The 23,238-nt window shown below is 38.1% G+C and overlaps 2 protein-coding genes across 5 annotated transcripts; both read right to left on the minus strand.

The window, feature by feature from the left end:
• Positions 1-5,119: 5,119 nt before the first annotated feature.
• On the minus strand, positions 5,120-8,984 carry LOC122996619 (zinc finger protein 70-like). Of its 3 annotated transcripts, none has more exons than XM_044372193.1 (6): positions 8,765-8,984; positions 7,159-7,321; positions 6,980-7,038; positions 6,865-6,907; positions 5,482-6,697; positions 5,120-5,218 (listed from the first exon to the last, which is right to left on the minus strand). In XM_044372193.1, exons 1-5 carry the CDS (start codon positions 8,891-8,893, stop codon positions 5,517-5,519), a joined length of 1,575 nt encoding a protein of 524 aa, XP_044228128.1. In that variant the 5' UTR covers positions 8,894-8,984; the 3' UTR covers positions 5,120-5,218; positions 5,482-5,516. The 3 variants fall into 3 exon arrangements, with proteins under 3 accessions (XP_044228128.1, XP_044228127.1, XP_044228129.1); XM_044372192.1 differs by having other exon boundaries at positions 6,847-6,907; XM_044372194.1 differs by lacking the exon at positions 6,865-6,907 and having other exon boundaries at positions 5,482-6,647.
• Positions 8,985-10,093: 1,109 nt separating this feature from the next.
• On the minus strand, positions 10,094-15,572 carry vsx1 (visual system homeobox 1 homolog, chx10-like). 2 transcript variants are annotated; one of them, XM_044372224.1, is made up of 5 exons: positions 14,568-15,572; positions 13,482-13,557; positions 12,700-12,823; positions 11,361-11,541; positions 10,094-10,765 (listed from the first exon to the last, which is right to left on the minus strand). In XM_044372224.1, the coding sequence occupies exons 1-5, from the start codon at positions 14,989-14,991 to the stop codon at positions 10,428-10,430; spliced, it is 1,143 nt and encodes a 380-aa protein (XP_044228159.1). In that variant the 5' UTR covers positions 14,992-15,572; the 3' UTR covers positions 10,094-10,427. The 2 variants fall into 2 exon arrangements, with proteins under 2 accessions (XP_044228159.1, XP_044228158.1); XM_044372223.1 differs by having other exon boundaries at positions 11,346-11,541.
• Between the last annotated feature and the right edge of the window lie 7,666 nt (positions 15,573-23,238).

Here is a 23,238-nt window from a genome sequence, read left to right on the forward strand (position 1 = left end):
CATTTTACCTGCACAAAACCCCGGTGCAGTCCTTTAGTAAAATAAGGACACACAAAATTTCACTAGCAATAGCAGCCCTGTCTCTGGTTAACATATACATGAAGATCTGTTCTAGATTACAGCTGAATGGAAGGTGGTTCATTATTTCTCTCCACTGTGTTTCCTTAACATAGACACTATGACCTCCATAGACAGACAGCTGGATACTGGAGACTCTGCTCTCTGACTGTGGAAACAACAATTGTTTTACACATATCATTAGTTCTTGTAAAGAGCAGATGTAACATGAAATATGGCACAGGGTGATGATTTAATAATGACAACAAATCCTTCTGCATGTTCTAAACATTTGATCTCCAGCTGCAAACTGGATATATTTCACTGAAGAGTTTTTAACATCTCTCGAGTAGTATGTGTCATATTTGTGAAGTAGATGTTTGTCGGTCTTTATGGGTAACTATGTGTCCTCATCTGTTCCGCTGTTATATGTGGCGCCCTAGGGCTCAGTCCTGGGTCCTGTTCTTTTCTCTCTGTATGTGCTTCCCTTGGGCCAGATAATCAGTCTCTTTGGTTGTATATCCTATCATTGTTACACGGACGACACTCAGCTATATTTTTCAGTGAAACAAGTTGATTTTAGATACCTAGACACTCTCCACAACAGTTTAGTCGCCAGAAAGGACTGGATGTCTCTTAACTTTCTTCAACACAATTCTGACAAAACTGAGCTTCTCATTATTGGCCCTGAAAATCCTGCTAAAGGCATCATTCAGCATATTGGACCATTTGCCTCCTATGTCAAAACTAACGCTAGGAATCTTGGTGTTATATTTGACCCTAAATTGAAATTCGAACACCATGTCAACAAATTGCTTCAATCCTGTTTTTTTTTCAACACAAGAACATTGCAAAAATCAGACCATAATTATCGGCCTCTGACTGGAACGTATCATTCATGCCTTCATTTTCTCCTGCCTTGACTTCTACAATTCCCTTTTCACCTGTCAAACTGCCCTGTCACATCTTCAGCTGGTAGAAAACACAGCAGCTGGACTATTAACTAGAACTGGCCAAAGATCTCACATCACTCCTATTTAAGCCTCAATGCATTGGTTGCTGGTGAAGTGATTTTAAGATTCTTTTAATCACTTACAAGGCCCTACATGGTTTAGCTCCTGCCTCCATGTCTGAGCCACTCAGACCTTACACAACCGAGTGGTAACTTAGGTCATCTGACTAAAACCTGTTGGCCATACCACGTGGCAAAAAAAACAAAGAAAAAAAGAAAAAACAAAGGCGACTGCGCTTTTGCTGCCCTGGCACCCAGCCTTTGGAACAATCTCCTCCCTCCCATTTGATCAGCTGAGTCTGTTGACTATTTAAAACAACATTTAAAATCCCACTTTTTAGGATGACCTTTCTATAACATTCAATAATTTTAAAGGTGTGCTCTGGGTGGCGACTGGTTGCTCCATGATTTCTGTGTTCATATGTGCTTTATGTCTGTATGTATTTTTGAATGTTTTTGCTTTGTATTTGTTCTCTTTTTCTTTCTGTATCAAGCACTTTGTGACCTGTGTTAAAAAGGTCCTTTATAAATAAAGTTTTACTTACTTACATGTTTGAGAACACAAAGTCTGACATGTGAGGTTTAAAAATGCCAAATGACAAAAATAATTTTTATATGACAGTTTAGTTACTGACAGTTAAAGTAAAGGCACTGCTGCCTGATGCTGGGCTGTCAGATTAACTTGTTCATGTCTAGAAAGCAAATACAACAATCTGTCCTCTGCAACTTAACCTGTATTAAATATTGGTTGAAGCAACTAATAAACATTTCAGAACAGACATCGAGCGCTCTTTAAACAAAATTAAAGCTATAAACAAAGAAATAATGTAGTCAATGCTTAAACAACAAAAAAATCAGTGAATGAATTTTTAAAATCTCACAGAATTACAAAACAAATAATGTTGTAATGTAGTTTATCAAATGACATTAAAAAAATTGAATCATCTTCAGGTCAGTTTACAGTAGAAACAGTCTCTTACTTTGTGTCTGAGGGTCCAGGTTCATTACTGAAGTTTAGATTATTATCTATAGACTGGTCACTCTTCATAGACAGACAGTCAGATATCAGAGACTGTGCTCCGTCCTCCTCTTCCTCCATATCATTCATCTTCTGGAGTCTGAGAGGTAAACCAGTAACACTGGAGACACACACACATACACAGTATAATAAACCCAGATCTTCCTCTCAACTTAGTAGCTTCTTATTAGTTTACATGACTTTAACTACAACCATGTCACAAAGATAAACTTTGACTCTGCTTTAAATCCAACAAACAGACTTCAGATAAACATCTGTGTGGTTCTTAACTGTGACTTCTCTCTATTTTAACTGCAGCAGTGAGTCACGTTACATCACTGTGAGGACGCAGAAACCAGGAAAAGAACAAAGGAAACAGCGTTTGAAGACGTCAACACTGTTTCATATTTTTCTGACACAGTTTAATCAACTAAACGATTAATCAGTAAAATAATCAGCAGATTGATCAATAATGACAGTAATCATTATTTTCAGCTCTATTATTAACACTCACCCTGCCTCAGACTGTTTCCTCCTTCTGCTCTGTTGACTTTAAAATGGAGTCTGACTGAATACTTTCACTTTTAGGCTCCTCCCTGTATGATCCTCCTTCCTCTTTACTGGAGGTCACGTGTGTGCGTGTGTGTGTGTGTGTGTGTTGCAGGTCATGTGTCAATAACAAAGATCTAAAATTACTTTGAACTTTACAAATTAACTCACAGCTGAAAGTGTGAGCAGAGAATTTAACTGAAGATGTTTCTGATCAAATGTCTGACTGTTAGTTGACTGTTAACCACAGACACCAACACACACATTTCCTCATTTTACCAAAACAAATTAACTTTTTTATAAATCTGTTTGTATCCACATATGAATTAAAAAACTCCACAAAGAGACTAAACCACCTGACACTGAAATAATAATAATAATAATAATGATAATAATAATAATAATCTTAATAATGTCACTAATGTTTCTCCTCCAGCAACAACAGTCAGACTTAAAGGACGAACAATTATTCAAGCTTTTAAAATACAACACATTGTTAAAGATGAAACCAGTGGTTTCCAACCTTTTTGTCTTTTGACGTCTTACAAAAAGCAGTGTGTAGTCGGGGTCACATTTCACATGTCTATGAGTTGTTAACAGCTCCACCAAATAGTGATTTTTCCCTCTAAACTTCTCACATGCTTTCATTTCAATAAATGTTCAAATGATCCAATATTTCAGCAAAAATCAAAGATTAGAGAAAAAGTCCAAAAACTGAAAACAGATTTGTGTATCAGAACTTTGTTTTTTCTTCTTTCCTCTCCCATTAATCATCTCACCACCCCTCAGATTTATCTGCTGACCCTTTGGAGGGGCCCGACCCCTAGGTTGGGAACCACTGGACTAAACTAGCTAACTGTATATAAAGTAGTGTAAACTAGCTCCACCTCCAGCAGCTACAACAGTAACATGCTGCTCTAACACTGATGCTTCACTATTAATAATCTAATGATGTCATATATAATAATATATCAGTCAGAGGGACCAAACCACTACTTTTACTGCAATACTTTAACTACATCAAGCTCATAATACTTATGTACTTTTACTGCAATACTTTAACTACATCAAGCTCATAATACTTATGTACTTTTACTGCAATACTTTAACTACATCAAGCTCATAATACTTATGTACTTTTACTGCAATACTTTAACTACATCAAGCTCATAATACTTATGTACTTTTACTGCAATACTTTAACTACATCAAGCTCATAATACTTATGTACTTTTACTGCAATACTTTAACTACATCAAGCTCATAATACTTATGTACTTTTACTGCAATACTTTAACTACATCAAGCTCATAATACTTATGTACTTTTACTGCAATACTTTAACTACATCAAGCTCATAATACTTATGTACTTTTACTGCAATACTTTAACTACATCAAGCTCATAATACTTATGTACTTTTACTGCAATACTTTAACTACATCAAGCTCATAATACTTCCTACTTACTATAATAAAACCTAAATACTTGTATGTGGACGGTTGAGAGCTGAGGAAGATCAGATAGTAACTCTTCAGTGTGTCAGAAGCTTCGGTCAAATCAATAAAAAGAGCTGCACAGTATCTCAGTGTCTCAATAATGTGGTTCAGCACTTTAATTGCAGCAGTTGTGGTTCTGTGTTGTTTTTAAAGCCTGACTGATGCTCAGATAAATGATGGGCTTTTGCTCTCCTGATGCTTTTATCTGTTTCTGTCGTCATGTTGGTTCAAACAGGCCGATATGTTGCTGTTAGCATGTTTCCATCTGTCAGATCAGCAAAAACTAATTTTACTCTGAGCTGAAGGAGAAAAACTCAGAGATCCACTTTAAAATACGAGGACGCGGCTCCGGACGGGATTTAAACGGCAGGAGGAGCAGCCAGTTGACTGAGAAACAGTCTGTAATTATTACTGAACAATGAGCCTCACACAGAGAATCACTGACACTACAGACACTGAAACAGACTCTCTGGTGTCTGAGAGACTGGAAACAGCGAACCTGCTTCCATCCAGAGATAACTAAATCCACCTAGCAGCTCCTCTAAAGCTCATTGATGAACAGGAGATATCTGCTTTCTGTCATTTCTACAAAGAAAGAAACTAAAACACAAACTACAACGTGGTTTTTACTCTTTATTTTGGTGGAAAAGCATCTCAGAAACAGTCTTTCTATGTCTGAAAACACGTCTGGAGGAGATCTTTAAACCTGTGAGGTGTTTTAAAGAAAAGACAGAGTGACGAGTTCAGCAGCTGTTTATTTAAACTGCTTCACACAAAAAGCAGAAAAGCAGCCAAACTTCATCTCTTTATCTCACTTCATTCAATCTGTCTTTTTTTCTTCTTCTTGACTTTTATCTCTGATGCTCACAGCGCTCAGTCTGCTCGAGTTGAGATAAACTTTGGATCCAGTGAAGAGAAATCTGAATTGTCCAGCTTTGTGTTTGTGTCTCTTTCCTGTTTCAACACGACACAACAGCTCCAAAACCAGTTTGGTGTGGAACCACTAAGCACATCCGGTCTGGGATGAACTGTGAGTCAGACCTGATCACTGATCCCTGCAGGGTCCAACATCTGCAGGAAAGCCTGAAAGCAGAAGAGTTTGGAGTTTGTTACAGCAGCTGAACGAACATGATGTCACAATCACATGATGCTGGAGAACAACAGCTCATGCAGATATATCATTAACAGAGGAAATGTCAGCAGATCGATTATCTAAACATCCTGAACACGTTTTTACTTCTAATCATTAAAAAACAACTTGAAGTTTAGTTTATTTATGTTGTGTAAAGATCAGCTGATATATCACTAAACCATCTCAGTCAGGCTACACGTTGCTGTCCACATACTTTTGGCCGTGTGGTGTAAGTGTAACCCCGACAGGTCAGAGGTCGGAGGTCGCGGCCGGCCTCTGCTGCGTCTGCTTCAGGTGAGCTTTGGTCTGCAGGTGAGCCTTGAGGAAGGTGAGCAGGCGGAAGTGTTTCCCGCAGGCGTGGCAGCTGAACGGCGTCTCTCCGCTGTGGATGCTGCGGTGCCGCATGAAGCTGGTGGCCAGGTTGAAGGTCTTGGAGCAGAGCGAGCAGCTGTAGGGCTTCTCGCCGCTGTGGGTGTAGCGGTGGTCCCTCAGCAGCTCCTTCAGCCGGTAGCTCTTCCCGCAGACGTCGCAGTGGAACGGCTTCTCCCCCGTGTGGCTCCTCTGGTGCGCTCTGTACTGCGACGGGTTGGGGAACTTCTTCCCGCAGACGTCGCAGCCGACGACGGAGCGGCGGGCCGGCAGCTCGGCGGCCGGCAGCTCGTGCGAGTGTTTGCTGACGACGTGGTTCTTGAGGCGGCGGTAGCTCTTGCCGCAGACGGAGCAGAGCTGCCTCTCTCCGGTGTGGACGGCCTGGTGGCTGCGCAGGTTCTCCGCCTGCGTGAAGCCCTTCCCGCAGGTGGAGCAGCGATACGGCCGCTCCGCCTGGTGCACCAGTTTGTGGCGCGTCAGGTGGCAGGCGTGGTAGAAGCTCTTCCCGCACACGTCGCAGATGAAGGTCTTGTCGAAGTGCGTGATGCGGTGCGTTTTCAGCACGCTGACGCAGGAGTAGCCCTTCCCGCAGATGTCGCAGTGGCAGCTCTTCTCTCCGGTGTGCCGGGACTTGACGTGCAGGTCGCGGTGAGCTTTGTGGTTGAATCTCTTGGGGCAGTAGTCGCAGGTGTACGGCAGCAGCCCGTGCTCTTTCTCCTCGTGTTGGCGGAGCTTCAGGACGCCGGTGAACGTCGCTCCGCACGTCGAGCACGCCGGATGAGACTTCCTCTGGTGGTCGGCGAGCCGCTCGCTGTTCGGAAACAACATGCCGCACTGCGAGCAGCCGAGGGAAGGTTCCGTCGCTGCTGCAGTCGCTGTGTTTGAGTCTTTTTTCCTTTTCCTGCTGCTGCTGCTGCTGCGCTGTGTCCTGCCGCCTGCTGCTGAGGCTCCTCCCTCCTCTGCAGCGGCGGCGGGCGGCGGCGGCGACGAGTGAGCGTACTCGTGGTCGGCCTGTGGAGGAGGAGAGGAGGAACTGACGTCACCTGTCACATCAGCGGAGCCTGCAAACAAAGAACACAGAGGTCACTGATGAATGATTATTGGATGATGCAGGTAGCAGCGACTCCTCCGTGTTCACCTGTCCAGGTCGGAGGAGGCCCGTTTATCCGCTGCTGATACATACAAGCAGCAGCAGCTCAGACAGACTCACCGTCAGCGTCAGCGGAGCTCTGCAGAGACACCAGCAGACACTTGGAGTCCACAGCGGCGCTCTGAAACACACAGAAAGCAGTGATGAGGTTCGTTCACAGCTGCTGACCGTTAGTCCGGATTCACTCACTGACCCCGTAAACCAGGATGAAGGTCTGCTCCGTGGGGGGGCGCCGACCTCCTCCGTCCTCACCTGAAACACACAAAAACATCACCTGCTTTAAAGCAACACAGCAGCTCCGTTTGTTCACATTTACAACAACAACCCGCTGGATTCTGGATGACGACTCTGCGGCGTCAGGTGTGACGGTACCTGTCTGCGGCTTCATCACGCCGTCTCTGCTCTCCTCACACTGAACCGGATCACTCAGATCTCCTGGACTCTGCTCCCTCTTCATCACCGCCAGCTCCATCATCTTCAGGATTTTATCCACAGCTTCGACACACAGACTGTCCACCAGAGCTCCCAGTTTCTCCTGAAAGGACACCAGTCATCACAAATACTTCATGTACTTTAAGGATGTTTATGTGCAACATTTCATATAAACACAAAGAACTATATTTAAATACATATTTAAACAGCTCAGAAGGTTTTATGTTCATGACTTATTTTCTTGTGTTCATGTTTTATACAGTACGACCTCGTCTGTCTGATCATTAGTCTAGTCAATATATTTGACTGGTTTTATTTCTGCTTTCGTCTCAGAGCTGCAACGATTAAATTAATCTACAACTATTTTAATAATTAATTGTTTTGAGTCATTTATTAACAAAAAAAAGTCCAAATTCTCTGATTCCAGCTTGTTAAATGTGAATATTTTCTGGTTTCTTTTTCACATTTGATGACGTCGTCTTTAGGAAACATTGATCCTCAAATTGTTTTAGTGTTTGTCTTATTAAGAGCTCGTCAGTCATCGATGAAGCTCGTTGATCCAAATCTCATCTTTCCTCTCAGCTGACACAGATTTTCTGAGCGTTGCTGTGTTCATTCGAAACACGAGGCAGCATCCCTTCATTAGTTTCTGTTTTCTTCTATATCCAGCAGCAGATTCTGGTCCCAGATCTCCCAGTACATCCAGCTGATAACACTGGTTTTGACTGATTCACACATAGACAGAGATTTCAGGTCCTGACCTCCAGCACAATAATACAGAATCGTACGATGTAGAGCTGCAACTCATCATCATTTTCATCATCAATTCATTAATCGATCGGTTGTTTGATGACGTCATTAAATGTCTTGTTTTGTTGCAATCACAGAATCTAGAAAAATGACTCAAAACAATTCATTGATTATCAGAACAGTTGGTGATTAATTGATTAATGACGTCACAGCTGTAGTACAATGACGTCATAACTTCACCACTAGATGAATGTCTGTAATCTTGCAGGATCATCGGTTTCATTGTGTGAGCGCATCATCATCGTTTGGTTTTGTTTTGAGGCAAATGATCTGATCTGAAGGTGAAAACAGTCCACAGCTGCGTCACGTGTCTGCTCACCTGTAACAGACACACTCATAGAGAACAAGACCAGCTGTACCTCACTACTCATTATTAGTATTATTATTATTATTATTATGGGATACGTGCTGTCACATCCACCAAACAACAGCTAACTCTGATTTATAAACGTAACTTACAATCTAAACAGTTTGTTAGATTCTGTATGATGTTTCACAGTGTGAGAACAGGTTCACTAATAAACACTAAATCCTTAAATGGTTGTTTTTTTAATAGTTTGATGTGACTACATGATGATGAGAGTAAAGTCATGTTTTAGTTTAATATCATAACAGTAAAGTGTGTCTCGATATTAAAACTCCCTCCTGTCTTTAACACAGAGAGCTGCTGGAACCGAAACAGTTAACGTTGAGTTAGCTGTTAGCCACAGTTAGCCGCGGTTAGCCGTTAGCTTACCTCAGTTTCAGCGTTTTGTTTCTGTAAAGAGACTTTCTGCGCCGCAGTAAAACTCTCCGACATCACCGCCTTGGCCAGATTGTTCACAATGAACGTCAGTTTACTTTTAAACGCGATTAAATCCAACATATTTAAGAATTACGGCACCGAGCAGCCGGTTAGCTTAGCAATCAAACGGCTAAAGAGGCTGATGCTGATACAGGAAGTGACGTACTTGTCTCATCCGATGGAAAAATGTTTTCCTGCTGAAGTTAAAAGATTAAAAAAAGTAAAACAATAAACTGTGTTAAGCTCGTGTTACACTGTTTTATATACAAGCTCAAAGTTTAATGTTCATTTTAATCTGTCAGCGTTTTAAAATAGAATTATATAAATATCTTAATTTAGTTTAGTTATTTAATTTCATTTAGCAAAGTTCTGCTAATATAGAAGCAAAAAGTCCAAAACTTAACCTCTTCCACTTCACTTCCTGTTTGGGAGTAAAAACGCCTGAAATGACCACATTAAATACAGAAATAAAAATGTCTGTAAACCACAGTGACTATCTGTTTTAATAAGGTCTGCCCATAGACTGTAAATATATAGATATAAAATATAGATTTAAAGATCTATAAGGTCTTGCCAGACAGGAAACTTCCCAGTTTGGTGTGAAAGTGTCACAAAGGTGACAGAGGTGTTACACAAACAGAGCAGAAAGTCTTTGAAATCAGTACAATAGAGAAATAAAAACATGTTTTCAGTGTAAATAACTTCCCGTGTTTGTGTCTGTAAAGGTTGAGGCCAGTATGAGGCTGTAAACTAAATACCAGTGAATACCAGTCTCACATCTGAAGCAGACAGCTCATAGTGTGTCAGTTCTACTGGACGACTAGTGGACGCTGGTTCTAGTGGAGTTAATGAGGTAATGATGATGATATTTAACATCATGCTGGTAATTTAATTTAGGTTAATTATATGTATTTAGTTTTTAAGCGTTAGATGTTACAAGGTAAATTTAAATGTATTAGTGACAGTCCAGTATAATGATAAACTGTTGTACTGATCACATCAGATGTTCCTCATAAACTGCTCTGAGTGGATACTGGGAGATATGTTGAATCACTGGTATCATTCCCACTAATTCTTACTGTAAAACAGCATTTTTTAAAATCCAAATTGTAATAATTAAACTCAAGTGATTCCTTTATGAATGTTATAACGTTTTACTGCAAATGTACGGAAGTCTGTTGCTGCCAAAATTAAAATAATTAATGAATATATGTTTTAGTGTTTGTGCTGTGTTGAATAATCAAAACAAAAACAATGTTTCCAAAAATACTTTGTTTTTTATTCAGCGAGCTGCTGAACCTGCTGCTCTGCATCCATAAGATCATAATAAACAGATTTTTTTTAAATATTACATTTGAATTACATTCATTCATCCGCAGAGCTTCAGTCAGACAGTCGAACTATAAAACACACAGAAACCAACAGGAAGGAAACATTAAATAGTCTCTTATATTCCCAAAAAAACAACAAGGATATAAAACATATTCTCAGTACGATACGATAATAAACACAGACAGTGACATCATCAGGTCTGTCAGGTCTGACGGCTGCACCGCCGCTCAGTTCATGTTGTTAGCATGTTTGCATGTTAGCATGGCGTTTCCTCCTCCGGCCTTCAGCTGTGTTCATCTGATTCGCTGCTGTTCTGCCGCCGCGGCGAGGAGGCGGACCTTAGCGAGCCGCCGCTCTCCTCCTGCTGCTGCTGCTGCTGCTGCTGCTGCTGCTGTTTGGAGGAGCTGGACAGGTCGATGGCCACCTCCTCCTCCTCCTCCTCCATCTCCTCCTCCTCATTCAGCAGCTCCTCCTCCTCCCTGACCTCACGGTCCGCCTCCCGGGCCTCGCCGCCACTGCCCCGCCTCTCCGAGGCGTCGCAGAAGGAGTCGGAGCGAATCGAGTCGGACGGCGGAGGGCTGGAACACTTTTTGGACATTTCCAGAGACTTCTTGTGCATTCCTGCGAGGACAGACAGAGACAGAGACTCAGTTCAGTCTGAACGCTCATCACATGATCATCATATTTAAATATTACTGAAAAGATTCTGATTTTAATCATGTTTAACTTTGTTTCAGGCCTGTTTCAGTTGTGTTTGCAGTGTTACATCACACAGCTTATTATCTATAAATCAGGATCTGTGCATTCTTACATCAACAGTATGTTAATAAGCTACAGTTTATGTACGGAGGTTAAACACTGACAGTAATAATCATATCTGCATGTATTGAACTGCATGATGTGTCACTGATACCTTCATATGAACTTCTTGGTGACGTGTAAACCTGATAAAGACCAGACGTTCAGACGTTGTAGCTGTAATTAATAAATCTTTCTAGGAGCATTAATTCAGTGACTGTACGAGATAACGAACGTATGTGACGCCTGAAGAACTGAGCCTAAACTTCCCAGCTGTGCTGTAAAAACTGAGTGTAAGATGAAAATCTGTCCTGTGATGAGTTGTTCTGATGTTGCTGTGTGTACAGAAGTATATCAGCCCTGTGTATTGATGCATGGTGTGGTGCATGTGCGTGGCACTGACGTGCATGCGGCTCACCGAGCAGCCAGGGGGCGCAGGATCCCATCATGCCGTTCTTGGCGGAGTTGAGGATGGACTCGGGCAGCGGGATGGAGTGTCGCACCATCGCCCCGTACAGGCCGTACTCCGCCATGACGCTGCTGCGACCCCAACATTTCTCACGCTTTCGCCACTTCGCCCGCCGGTTCTGGAACCAGACCTGGAAAATAAAAACCACAAATACAAAGAGTTCAAACTCTGACAGACGGAAAGATTCACTGATGCTTCCATACGGGGTCAAACTGTGTCAATAAGATTTACATTTTGTGAAATGATGGTTGAATCATCATCTGTGGAAAAACGACACAAGAAATTCAAGTTTGTGAAAATGTAGAAAAGATCTTTAGTTGTAAAAAAATGAGAATGTTTCAAGTTATATATCATTATAAGAAATGTGCACTGTAAATGTAGATTTTTCTTCTTTACATTTTCACTCTGCTGTTCACAGAATCACTTCGTTCTTCGTGTCTTCGTGTTATTATATTTGATTTAAACGGTTTCAACAGCTACAAAATCTTTCTGACACAAACACGCATGCACAGTTTTTTCATGTTTCTGTTCATCAGACTTTAAAATGATTTCTGAACATTATTTCACAAACTTTTTGACCCTTATTTGATCCCGTACCTCCCAACCTTTTTAGTCTCTGATAACTTGTTTTTAATTCAACCAAAGACTGATTTTACCCTCCAAACTTATCAGATTGTGTCCTTTAAATGAGATATGGAGGATTTATAGTGACCAAAAAATATAAAACTCTCCAGTATTTAACAAGAAAAATGCAAAAAATGGAGGAAAGTCAGAAAAAAATTGATATAAATATGTAATATAATTTTCTTGAGTTTGAGACAAAAAAAAACCTCAATCTGCTGATGAAGACTGTGAAATGTGTTTGAAAGCTCCGGAAAAATCTGATTAGTTAGTGGAGCTTAACTTAATAATCTATATTTTTTGTCAGATATTTTTTTTCTTTCTTGTCCATTATGACCCCTCAGATGTCTCTTGTGACCCAATGAGGGACCCCGACCCTCATGTTGGGAAACACTTCCTCTCAAACATTTTACCGGTAGAATCAGATTCGATTTTTTTTTCCTGTCAGTTTTCTTTGCGTTTATTGATTTATTGATTTATTGATGATTTGCCTGCAGAATTGAACTTCCGGTCTCCTCGTGAGCTTTTTGTTTCATGTCTATTATAGATATTATAAAGACTGTACAGATGCCTGCTGTGTGTTTGTTTAGGAGTCTGATCAGTTCATCCTGTAACATAAATGTGTTATTGATGAGCTATCAGCTGTGTGCGGATGACGTCACTGTACCTGTATTCTGTCCTCGGGCAGCTCTGTCTTCATGGCCAGCATCTCTCGGGCGTAAACGTCGGGATAATGAGCTTCATGGAAAGCTTTCTCCAGCTCCTCCAGCTGGTGGGACGTGAACACCGTCCTGCAGCAGAAACAAGTCACAAATCACACACTGACACGACGACACACGGAGGGTCGATCCAGGAACACGAACTAAACACGAAGTTTAAGTTCTGACGATGACTGTCCATCAGTCATCGTCAGAACTCTTCTGACTTTCTTCAATATAATATTTGAATGTTTCTGTTTTATTTATTAAAAACATACACATGTTTCAGTCATTATTAATCATTGTATGTGAGCTGCTTGTTCAAACGACCACTAATCACTCAGTTTTACGAGTTTAAATCAATCAACGTGAATTTGGCGCCATTTCTTCCACTAATAACCGCGAATTATTTGTCCGAAACGTTTGCAGGAGTTAATGAGTCACTTTTTAAATTTAGAATATAAAGTCACGGACGTTTCAGAGAGAAAGAGACAAAAGGTTCAAACTAAAAGAGGCTGCATCTGAAATATGTTTGTTAATTCAGGGACATTCAAATATATAATTAATATATAATAAGGTGCGATGAAAAGTGAAAATAAAGCCTTTAACTGTTTGTTGTTTTTCTTTGTTTTAAACCATCAACACTCCGTTTGTGGAACATTTTTCAACCATTTAAATATTGAAGTTTCAGATCATAAAACTATAAAAGAGAAGATAAAATCCAAATCAATCAATAAAAATCAAATCTCACCTGTGTCTCCTTTTCTTTCTCTTCTGAGAGTTTCCGGAACTTTTGGAGTCGTTGCGGTCAGACAGACACTCTTCATCTGAAACAACAAGGATTACTGTCAATAAAGTCATAATAATACTGTTAATAAAGTCATAATAATACTGTTAATAAAGTCATAATAATACTGTTAATAAAGTCACAATAATACTGTCAATAAAGTGAAGTTTAGTGTTGTTTTTCATATTTTCAAGAATAAAAACAAAACACGGAACAAAACGGAAGTTTTTCATCTTTTCTTTTTTCACAAATCTTCATTTAACAATTTAAACTCAAACAATCATTAAAAACGTATTTTGGAAAAAATCTGAATGTCTCGTGAATTTTAAATGAAACATATAAAAACGTTTAATTAATTTATAATCCGGAATTTTAAAAATGTAAACTGGTCGAAAATAATTCAATATTTCATTTATTCTGTTTCACTTCACATTGTTTTCTATTTGAAGTGAAGCGTTTTTCAGGACCTCACAACACTGGACAGCTCCTGATTTACAATAACGAACTCCTGATGAAACCCGAGACGAGCCGAACCCAGCCGAACTCAGCCGAACCCAGCCGAACCCAAACATCGACTGTTTTACAGAATCACATGAAGCAAACGGGTCCAAATAAAGACAGTTTAGGAAAAATTAGGCTAAAAGTTCTAAAAAAGTTCCAGGAATGAGAGTAAGAACAACCTACAGGCCGGAAAACAACGAGTTTAACACAAAATAAATAGAAACCCAAACTGAGCCGAACCGAAAGATTTTTTTTACAGAAACTAACTTTAAAAAGTTTACAGGAAAATAATCAGGTAAAAAAGAATAATTTAAACTTTAAGCCGAGATATAAAGATATATTTTTAGAGACAGAGAATAAATCTAAATTGTGTTTTAACAGAAGAAAAAAAATCAAAACAGCGACTGAAAAGTTCAGTTGAGCTGTTTAGAACAAAACCCGCGTTCAACCGAACTAAACCGGCGTGTTAATGATCCAGTTTCAGCACCACATCAGGAGAACAGCTCCACAATCACAACGTGTTAAAACCCGAGCCGAGCCGAGCCGTACCGGAGTAAGCGTCCCTCTGGGCCTCCAGGTTGTGCAGGTATGTGCTGTCTGCGCGCGCCTGCAGCAGCGGCAGGTGTCCCGGCAGGAAGCACGGAGCTCCGGCGGGCTGCTGCGCCGCCAGGCTGCACAGGAAGCCGAGGCCGAGCGGCAGCGACCCTCCCTGGAAGGAGAAGCCGCCCAGCCCGCCGCCGCCGCCGGCTCCCTGCGGCTCCGCGCCGGGGCCGGAGGGAGGCCCCGGGGGGCCACCGGGCTGCTGCCGCGCCTGCAGGTCCGACTCCAGGCCCAGCAGGTCGGTGATGGCGAAGCCTTTAGACCGGAACCCGGAGCCGTGCAGTCGGGACTTATCGATCCCGAAGCCCGGAGATAACATCTTGACTTTGGGCTTCTCCTCGCTGATTTCCTCCCGGCCCGTCATGCTGCTCATCAGCTGTTCTTCTCAAGTGAGGGTGATGAGGAGGATGAAGATGATGATGGACAGAGCGGGACAGTCCTTTATCTGACTCCGCTCTCCGGGGATCACAGCAACAGCCAATCACAAGTGAGAGCTGCAGCTGGGGGAGTTTCTCCTCAATCCCGGAGGATTCATTGCCACCAATTTCCCCTCAATCCGATCAGGATTTTCTCCCCCCGGACAGAAGAGGAGAGTTTTTCATTTCTGTTGTTTATCTTTGATCAGCGAGGAGCGGCACAGATGTGACGTCAGACAGGACTTTATACACTAATCAATGACGGTATCAGACACAGAAGGAAGCCCGGAGAGGAAATACTGACCGTTTGGCTCTTTATTGACCGGGAAGAAATAAAAGGAATAAAAACCTTCAAACGACGCGGGACATTTGGCTTCAAATAAGATTCATAATAACATTGAATGTGTTTATAATCCAGAACCGGAAGCTCTTTAAACTCGCTTGAAAACCACAAACTGACAGAAAAACAGCAGAAAGCAACAAATAGTCAATCAATCACTCCAATAAAAAGGAGAAGTTAATAATAATATAATATTTGACAATATTTATAATATTTGCTCCCAGAAACGCTTCAAAACACAGAAAAGAAACAGAAAAAAACGGAAAAATGACAAGAAAAGAAAGAAAAATATGAAAACAACAATGAAATAAAAATAAGAGGCCGAACTGTCTCAACTGTCTTCTTCTTATTGATCTATTACAACATTATATAAAACATCATAAAGCACAAGATTATCAATAAATATCAGGGAACAATCTTACTGCCTCTTCTCTCTGATCACATCTTTATTTCAGATTTATTTTCATTTCATTTTCAACTTTAAATCCGTTTTTTTATTTTATTTTTTTTCCAATAAGAAAATATAATTTAACAGACAATCAGCTACAAACAGTAAAAACCAGATGGATCAATAGATGAATTCATATAACACATAAATGAATACATGAAAAAAACTATAATATAAAAATAATAAGAATAAAAAAACTCTGTCCCTGATGACGTCAATATTCCCATTAAAATGAAAATAAACAGAAACATTAGAGGAGAAAATATTAATAGTGAGCGTTTTTCCACCTGATGCTTTCTGAACTATTCATCATTGAAATGTTTGTTTTCACAGTTATAACATATATATAAACATATGTAATAAATAAATGTAATTAAAATGTATCTGTGTGAATGTTTCCATTTTAAAACTGGTTTTAAACATCGAAGCTGTAAACAGGAAATGAAAACTTAATTCATTCAAATCTTTATTCAAATATTAAACTCAGGTTTCTTGTAATTGTTCTCTGTTGTCAATCTGTTTATTTTACTCTGATCCTTTTTTTATTGTTGGTTAAAACAAATAATTGATCAACTGACAGCTGATAGAATAAAATCATATGTCAATAATTAATATATAACGTTTGTTTTTCATGTTTTTATTATTTATTCTCTTCTGATTTATGAACATTTTATACAAAACAGTTTTTAAAATATATTTTTACATTTTTTACTTGAACTTGATATCTGAACATAAATAAATGATAATGACATTAAAAATGTTATTTTCTCATTTTCTCTCCGTTTAAATGATTTATAGCTTTAATATCTTTAATCTGCATTTCATGTCTGACTCGAAGTGAAACTGTGACGCCACGTTTGGATTCATCATCAGGCCACAAATAAATAAATAAATAAATAAAAAGGAAAACAGACAGAAAGAGCTTAAAGAGGCATTTAAAAAAAAAAAACAGCCCCAAATTTGCTTTAATTATCTCTGATAAGCAGATTCCTCTAATTGCTTTTTAAAGCCAGTTGACCATTTTTACCTTCTTACACACACACACACACACACACACACACACACACACACACACACACACACACACGCTGCCTGCCAGCCTGCAGTCAATCCTGAGGGATTAAACACTAACTTGGCCCTAATTTCCAGACTGACTTTCATCATGAGGAGCTTCATTTTCTGAAGCTGGAAACAAACAAACAGCTGATTTTGTGTTTATGTGTAACAGAAACTTATATAATTATTAACAGTTTCAGACACAACAAAACAACATCAGGCACAAATAAAACAATACTAACAACTATTTCATTATTAAATTTAATTAAATTAAATTCTGTATTATTATTATTATTATTTTTCTCTCTAAATCTGAGATCCTGTGAACTTCTCCTGTTTCATTCATAACATCAACACTTAAACATCTATTTTGCTAATATTACTGTTGATAGTGTATAAATGTGTATATTGTGTTTATGTAGTTTAATGGTTGATAGTGTGTAAATGTGTATATTGTGTTTATGTAGTTTAATGGTTGATAGTGTGTAAATGTGTATATTGTGTTTATATGTAGTTTAATGGTTGATAGTGTATAAATGTGTATATTGTGTTTATGTAGTTTAATGGTTGATAGTGTGTAAATGTGTATATTGTGTTTATATGTAGTTTAATGGTTGATAGTGTATAAATGTGTATATTGTGTTTATATGTAGTTTAATGGTTGATAGTGTATAAATGTGTATATTGTGTTTATGTAGTTTAATGGTTGATAGTGTGTAAATGTGTATATTGTGTTTATATGTAGTTTAATGGTTGATAGTGTATAAATGTGTATATTGTGTTTATATGTAGTTTAATGGTTGATAGTGTATAAATGTGTATATTGTGTTTATGTAGTTTTAATGGTTGATAGTGTATAAATGTGTATATAGTGTTTATGTAGTTTAATGGTTGATAGTGTATAAATGTGTATATTGTGTTTATATGTAGTTTAATGGTTGATAGTGTATAAATGTGTATATTGTGTTTATGTAGTTTAATGGTTTATAGTGTATAAATGTGTATATTGTGTTTATGTAGTTTAATGGTTGATAGTGTATAAATGTGTATATTGTGTTTATGTAGTTTTAATGGTTGATAGTGTATAAATGTGTATATTGTGTTTATATGTAGTTTAATGGTTGATAGTGTATAAATGTGTATATTGTGTTTATATGTAGTTTAATGGTTGATAGTGTATAAATGTGTATATTGTGTTTATGTAGTTTAATGGTTGATAGTGTATAAATGTGTATATTGTGTTTATGTAGTTTAATGGTTGATAGTGTATAAATGTGTATATAGTGTTTATATGTAGTTTAATGGTTTATAGTGTATAAATGTGTATATTGTGTTTATGTAGTTTAATGGTTGATAGTGTATAAATGTGTATATAGTGTTTATATGTAGTTTAATGGTTGATAGTGTATAAATGTGTATATTGTGTTTATGTAGTTTAATGGTTGATAGTGTATAAATGTGTATATTGTGTTTATATGTAGTTTAATGGTTGATAGTGTATAAATGTGTATATTGTGTTGATGTAGTTTAATGGTTGATAGTGTATAAATGTGTATATTGTGTTTATATGTAGTTTAATGGTTGATAGTGTATAAATGTGTATATTGTGTTTATATGTAGTTTAATGGTTGATAGTGTATAAATGTGTATATTGTGTTGATGTAGTTTAATGGTTGATAGTGTATAAATGTGTATATTGTGTTTATGTAGTTTAATAGTTGATAGTGTATAAATGTGTATATTGTGTTTATGTAGTTTAATGGTTGATAGTGTATAAATGTGTATATAGTGTAAATACAGTCAGATGTGTAGCTCTCTATAGAACGTACTACAGTGTATCTACAGGAACGAGTCATAGAAATGCAGCAGGAAGCTTTTGTCTTGTTTTTTGGTTGAATATAGATCAGTATGAATACATGTTAGTGTTTGAACATAAACTGAAGAGTTTGGAAGTGAGGATGTAAATATGTCAAATGTTTTGAATGCTTTCTGTGTGAAAACTATGCAAATGTGTCACAATGACCCTAATCTAACTGTAAATAACAGACTATTCTTATTCTTTTGATCATACATAAATGATATATAAATATAGATAGATGTAGATATTGATATAGATTTGGGGACGACTATTTTTTAACCCTTTACATGAAGGTTATTCAGCCAGAAACACTAACCGCTGACTTCTCATCTATAAACTGAAGAGAAAGCTGCTCCTTCCTCTATTCTCTGAAGATTGTACTCATTAACAAAATCCATCCCTTAATTCTAAATGTCCTCACTTCAAGGGTCTAAAACTGAAACTGGTCCTCACAAAGACAGAAGTAAGACAGAAAGAAAAACTGTGTCTGTAAATCACACAAATAAGAAAATAAACTTTTCCAATAATCCGTTTATAAAAACGTAAAGGATGAAAAATGTAGTAACGTTTCATCCGATGGACAGTACAGAGATGTCAGGCTGATGAAGATCTGTGACAGGCTCAGTAATTAATTAAGCTGGAGGGAATTACTGAGTGTGAGTTTGATTACTGAGGAGACGCTGAGAAAAGCTTCATAGAGAGCTGAAACATCTGGAGTCCAGCGTCCGTCTGGTGTCCACATCCAGGAAAATGCTGTAAAGCAGCAGCTCGTAACGCAGAGACAGAGACTGAACCCATCTTCATCACACATTAACCCTAATATAACCATAACCCATCTTCATCACACACTAACCCTAATATAACCATAACCATCTTCATCACACACTAACCCTAATATAACCATAACCATCTTCATCACACATTAACCCTAATATAACCATAACCCATCTTCATCACACACTAATCCTAATATAACCATAACCATCTTCATCACACACTAACCCTAATATAACCATAACCATCTTCATCACACATTAACCCTAATATAACCATAACCATCTTCATCACACACTAACCCTAATATAACCATAACGATCTTCATCACACATTAACCCTGATATAACCATAACCATCTTCATCACACACTAACCCTGATATAACCATAACCCATCTTCATCACACACTAACCCTAATATAACCATAACCCATCTTCATCACCACTAACCCTAATATAACCATAACCATCTTCATCACACATTAACCCTAATATAACCATAACCATCTTCATCACACACTAACCCTAATATAACCATAACCATCTTCATCACACACTAGCCCTAATATAACCATAACCCATCTTCATCACACACTAACCCTAATATAACCATAACCATCTTCATCACACACTAACCCTAATATAACCATAACCATCTTCATCACACACTAACCCTAATATAACCATAACCCATCTTCATCACACACTAACCCTAATATAACCATAACCATCTTCATCACACATTAACCCTAATATAACCATAACCCATCTTCATCACACACTAACCCTAATATAACCATAACCCATCTTCATCACACACTAACCCTAATATAACCATAACCCATCTTCATCACACACTAACCCTAATATAACTATAACCATCTTCATCACACACTAACCCTAATATAACCATAACCCATCTTCATCACACACTAACCCTAATATAACCCTAACCATCTTCATCACACACTAACCCTAATATAACCATAACCATCTTCATCACACACTAGCCCTAATATAACCATAACCCATCTTCATCACACACTAACCCTAATATAACCATAACCCATCTTCATCACACACTAACCCTAATATAACCATAACCCATCTTCATCACACACTAACCCTAATATAACCATAACCCATCTTCATCACACACTAACCCTAATATAACTATAACCATCTTCATCACACACTAACCCTAATATAACCATAACCCATCTTCATCACACACTAACCCTAATATAACCATAACCATCTTCATCACACACTAACCCTAATATAACCATAACCATCTTCATCACACACTAGCCCTAATATAACCATAACCCATCTTCATCACACACTAACCCTAATATAACCATAACCATCTTCATCACACACTAACCCTAATATAACCATAACCATCTTCATCACACACTAACCCTAATATAACCATAACCCATCTTCATCACACACTAACCCTAATATAACCATAACCCGTCTTCATCACACACTAGCCCTAATATAACCATAACCCATCTTCATCACACACTAGCCCTAATATAACCATAACCCATCTTCATCACACACTAACCCTAATATAACCATAACCCATCTTCATCACACACTAACCCTAATATAACCATAACCCATCTTCATCACACACTAATCCTAATATAACCATAACCCATCTTCATCACACTCTAACCCTAATATAACCATAACCATCTTCATCACACATTAACCCTAATATAACCATAACCATCTTCATCACACACTAACCCTGATATAACCATAACCCATCTTCATCACCACTAACCCTAATATAACCATAACCATCTTCATCACACATTAACCCTAATATAACCATAACCATCTTCATCACACACTAACCCTAATATAACCATAACCATCTTCATCACACACTAGCCCTAATATAACCATAACCATCTTCATCACACACTAACCCTAATATAACCATAACCCATCTTCATCACCACTAACCCTAATATAACCATAACCATCTTCATCACACACTAACCCTAATATAACCATAACCATCTTCATCACACACTAACCCTAATATAACCATAACCATCTTCATCACACACTAACCCTAATATAACCCTAATATAACCATAACCATCTTCATCACACACTAACCCTAATATAACCCTAATATAACCATAACCCATCTTCATCACACACTAACCCTAATATAACCCTAATATAACCATAACCATCTTCATCACACACTAACCCTAATATAACCCTAATATAACCATAACCCGTCTTCATCACACATTAACCCTAATATAACCATAACCATCTTCATCACACATTAACCCTAATATAACCATAACCATCTTCATCACACACTAACCCTAATATAACCCTAATATAACCATAACCATCTTCATCACACACTAACCCTAATATAACCCTAATATAACCATAACCCATCTTCATCACACACTAACCCTAATATAACCCTAATATAACCATAACCATCTTCATCACACACTAACCCTAATATAACCCTAATATAACCATAACCCGTCTTCATCACACATTAACCCTAATATAACCATAACCATCTTCATCACACATTAACCCTAATATAACCATAACCATCTTCATCACACACTAGCCCTAATATAACCATAACCATCTTCATCACACACTAACCCTAATATAACCATAACCATCTTCATCACACACTAACCCTAATATAACCCTAATATAACCATAACCATCTTCATCACACACTAACCCTAATATAACCGTAATATAACCATAACCCGTCTTCATCACACACTAACCCTAATATAACCATAACCATCTTCATCACACACTAACCCTAATATAACCCTAATATAACCATAACCCGTCTTCATCACACATTAACCCTAATATAACCATAACCATCTTCATCACACATTAACCCTAATATAACCATAACCATCTTCATCACACACTAGCCCTAATATAACCATAACCATCTTCATCACACACTAACCCTAATATAACCATAACCATCTTCATCACACACTAACCCTAATATAACCCTAATATAACCATAACCCATCTTCATCACACACTAACCCTAATATAACCGTAATATAACCATAACCATCTTCATCACACACTAACCCTAATATAACCGTAATATAACCATAACCATCTTCATCACACACTAACCCTAATATAACCGTAATATAACCATAACCATCTTCATCACACACTAACCCTAATATAACCGTAATATAACCATAACCATCTTCATCACACACTAACCCTAATATAACCATAACCATCTTCATCACACACTAACCCTAATATAACCCTAATATAACCATAACCATCTTCATCACACACTAACCCTAATATAACCCTAATATAACCATAACCCATCTTCATCACACACTAACCCTAATATAACCCTAATATAACCATAACCATCTTCATCACACACTAACCCTAATATAACCCTAATATAACCATAACCCATCTTCATCACACACTAACCCTAATATAACCATAACCCATCTTCATCACACACTAACCCTAATATAACCCTAATATAACCATAACCATCTTCATCACACACTAACCCTAATATAACCCTAATATAACCATAACCATCTTCATCACACACTAACCCTAATATAACCGTAATATAACCATAACCCATCTTCATCACACACTAACCCTAATATAACCATAACCATCTTCATCACACACT

This window comes from Thunnus albacares, chromosome 14 (genome assembly GCF_914725855.1).
Source record: "Thunnus albacares chromosome 14, fThuAlb1.1, whole genome shotgun sequence".
NCBI classification, from domain to species: Eukaryota; Metazoa; Chordata; class Actinopteri; order Scombriformes; family Scombridae; genus Thunnus; species Thunnus albacares.

Excerpts from the sequence above, each read along its gene's own strand:
- LOC122996619 (XM_044372192.1), bottom strand. The coding sequence starts at position 8,893 with ATGTTGGATTTAATCGCGTTTAAAAGTAAACTGACGTTCATTGTGAAC. Across the intron at positions 7,322-8,764 it reads AACAAAACGCTGAAACTGAG|GAGAAACTGGGAGCTCTGGT; the intron begins GTAAGCTAACGG and ends GTGTCCTTTCAG. Across the intron at positions 6,698-6,846 it reads GAGCTCCGCTGACGCTGACG|GCTCCGCTGATGTGACAGGT; the intron begins GTGAGTCTGTCT and ends CTTTGTTTGCAG.
- vsx1 (XM_044372223.1), bottom strand. The coding sequence starts at position 14,991 with ATGAGCAGCATGACGGGCCGGGAGGAAATCAGCGAGGAGAAGCCCAAA. Across the intron at positions 13,558-14,567 it reads CCAGAGGGACGCTTACTCCG|ATGAAGAGTGTCTGTCTGAC; the intron begins GTACGGCTCGGC and ends TTGTTGTTTCAG. Across the intron at positions 11,542-12,699 it reads TGCCCGAGGACAGAATACAG|GTCTGGTTCCAGAACCGGCG; the intron begins GTACAGTGACGT and ends TTTATTTTCCAG.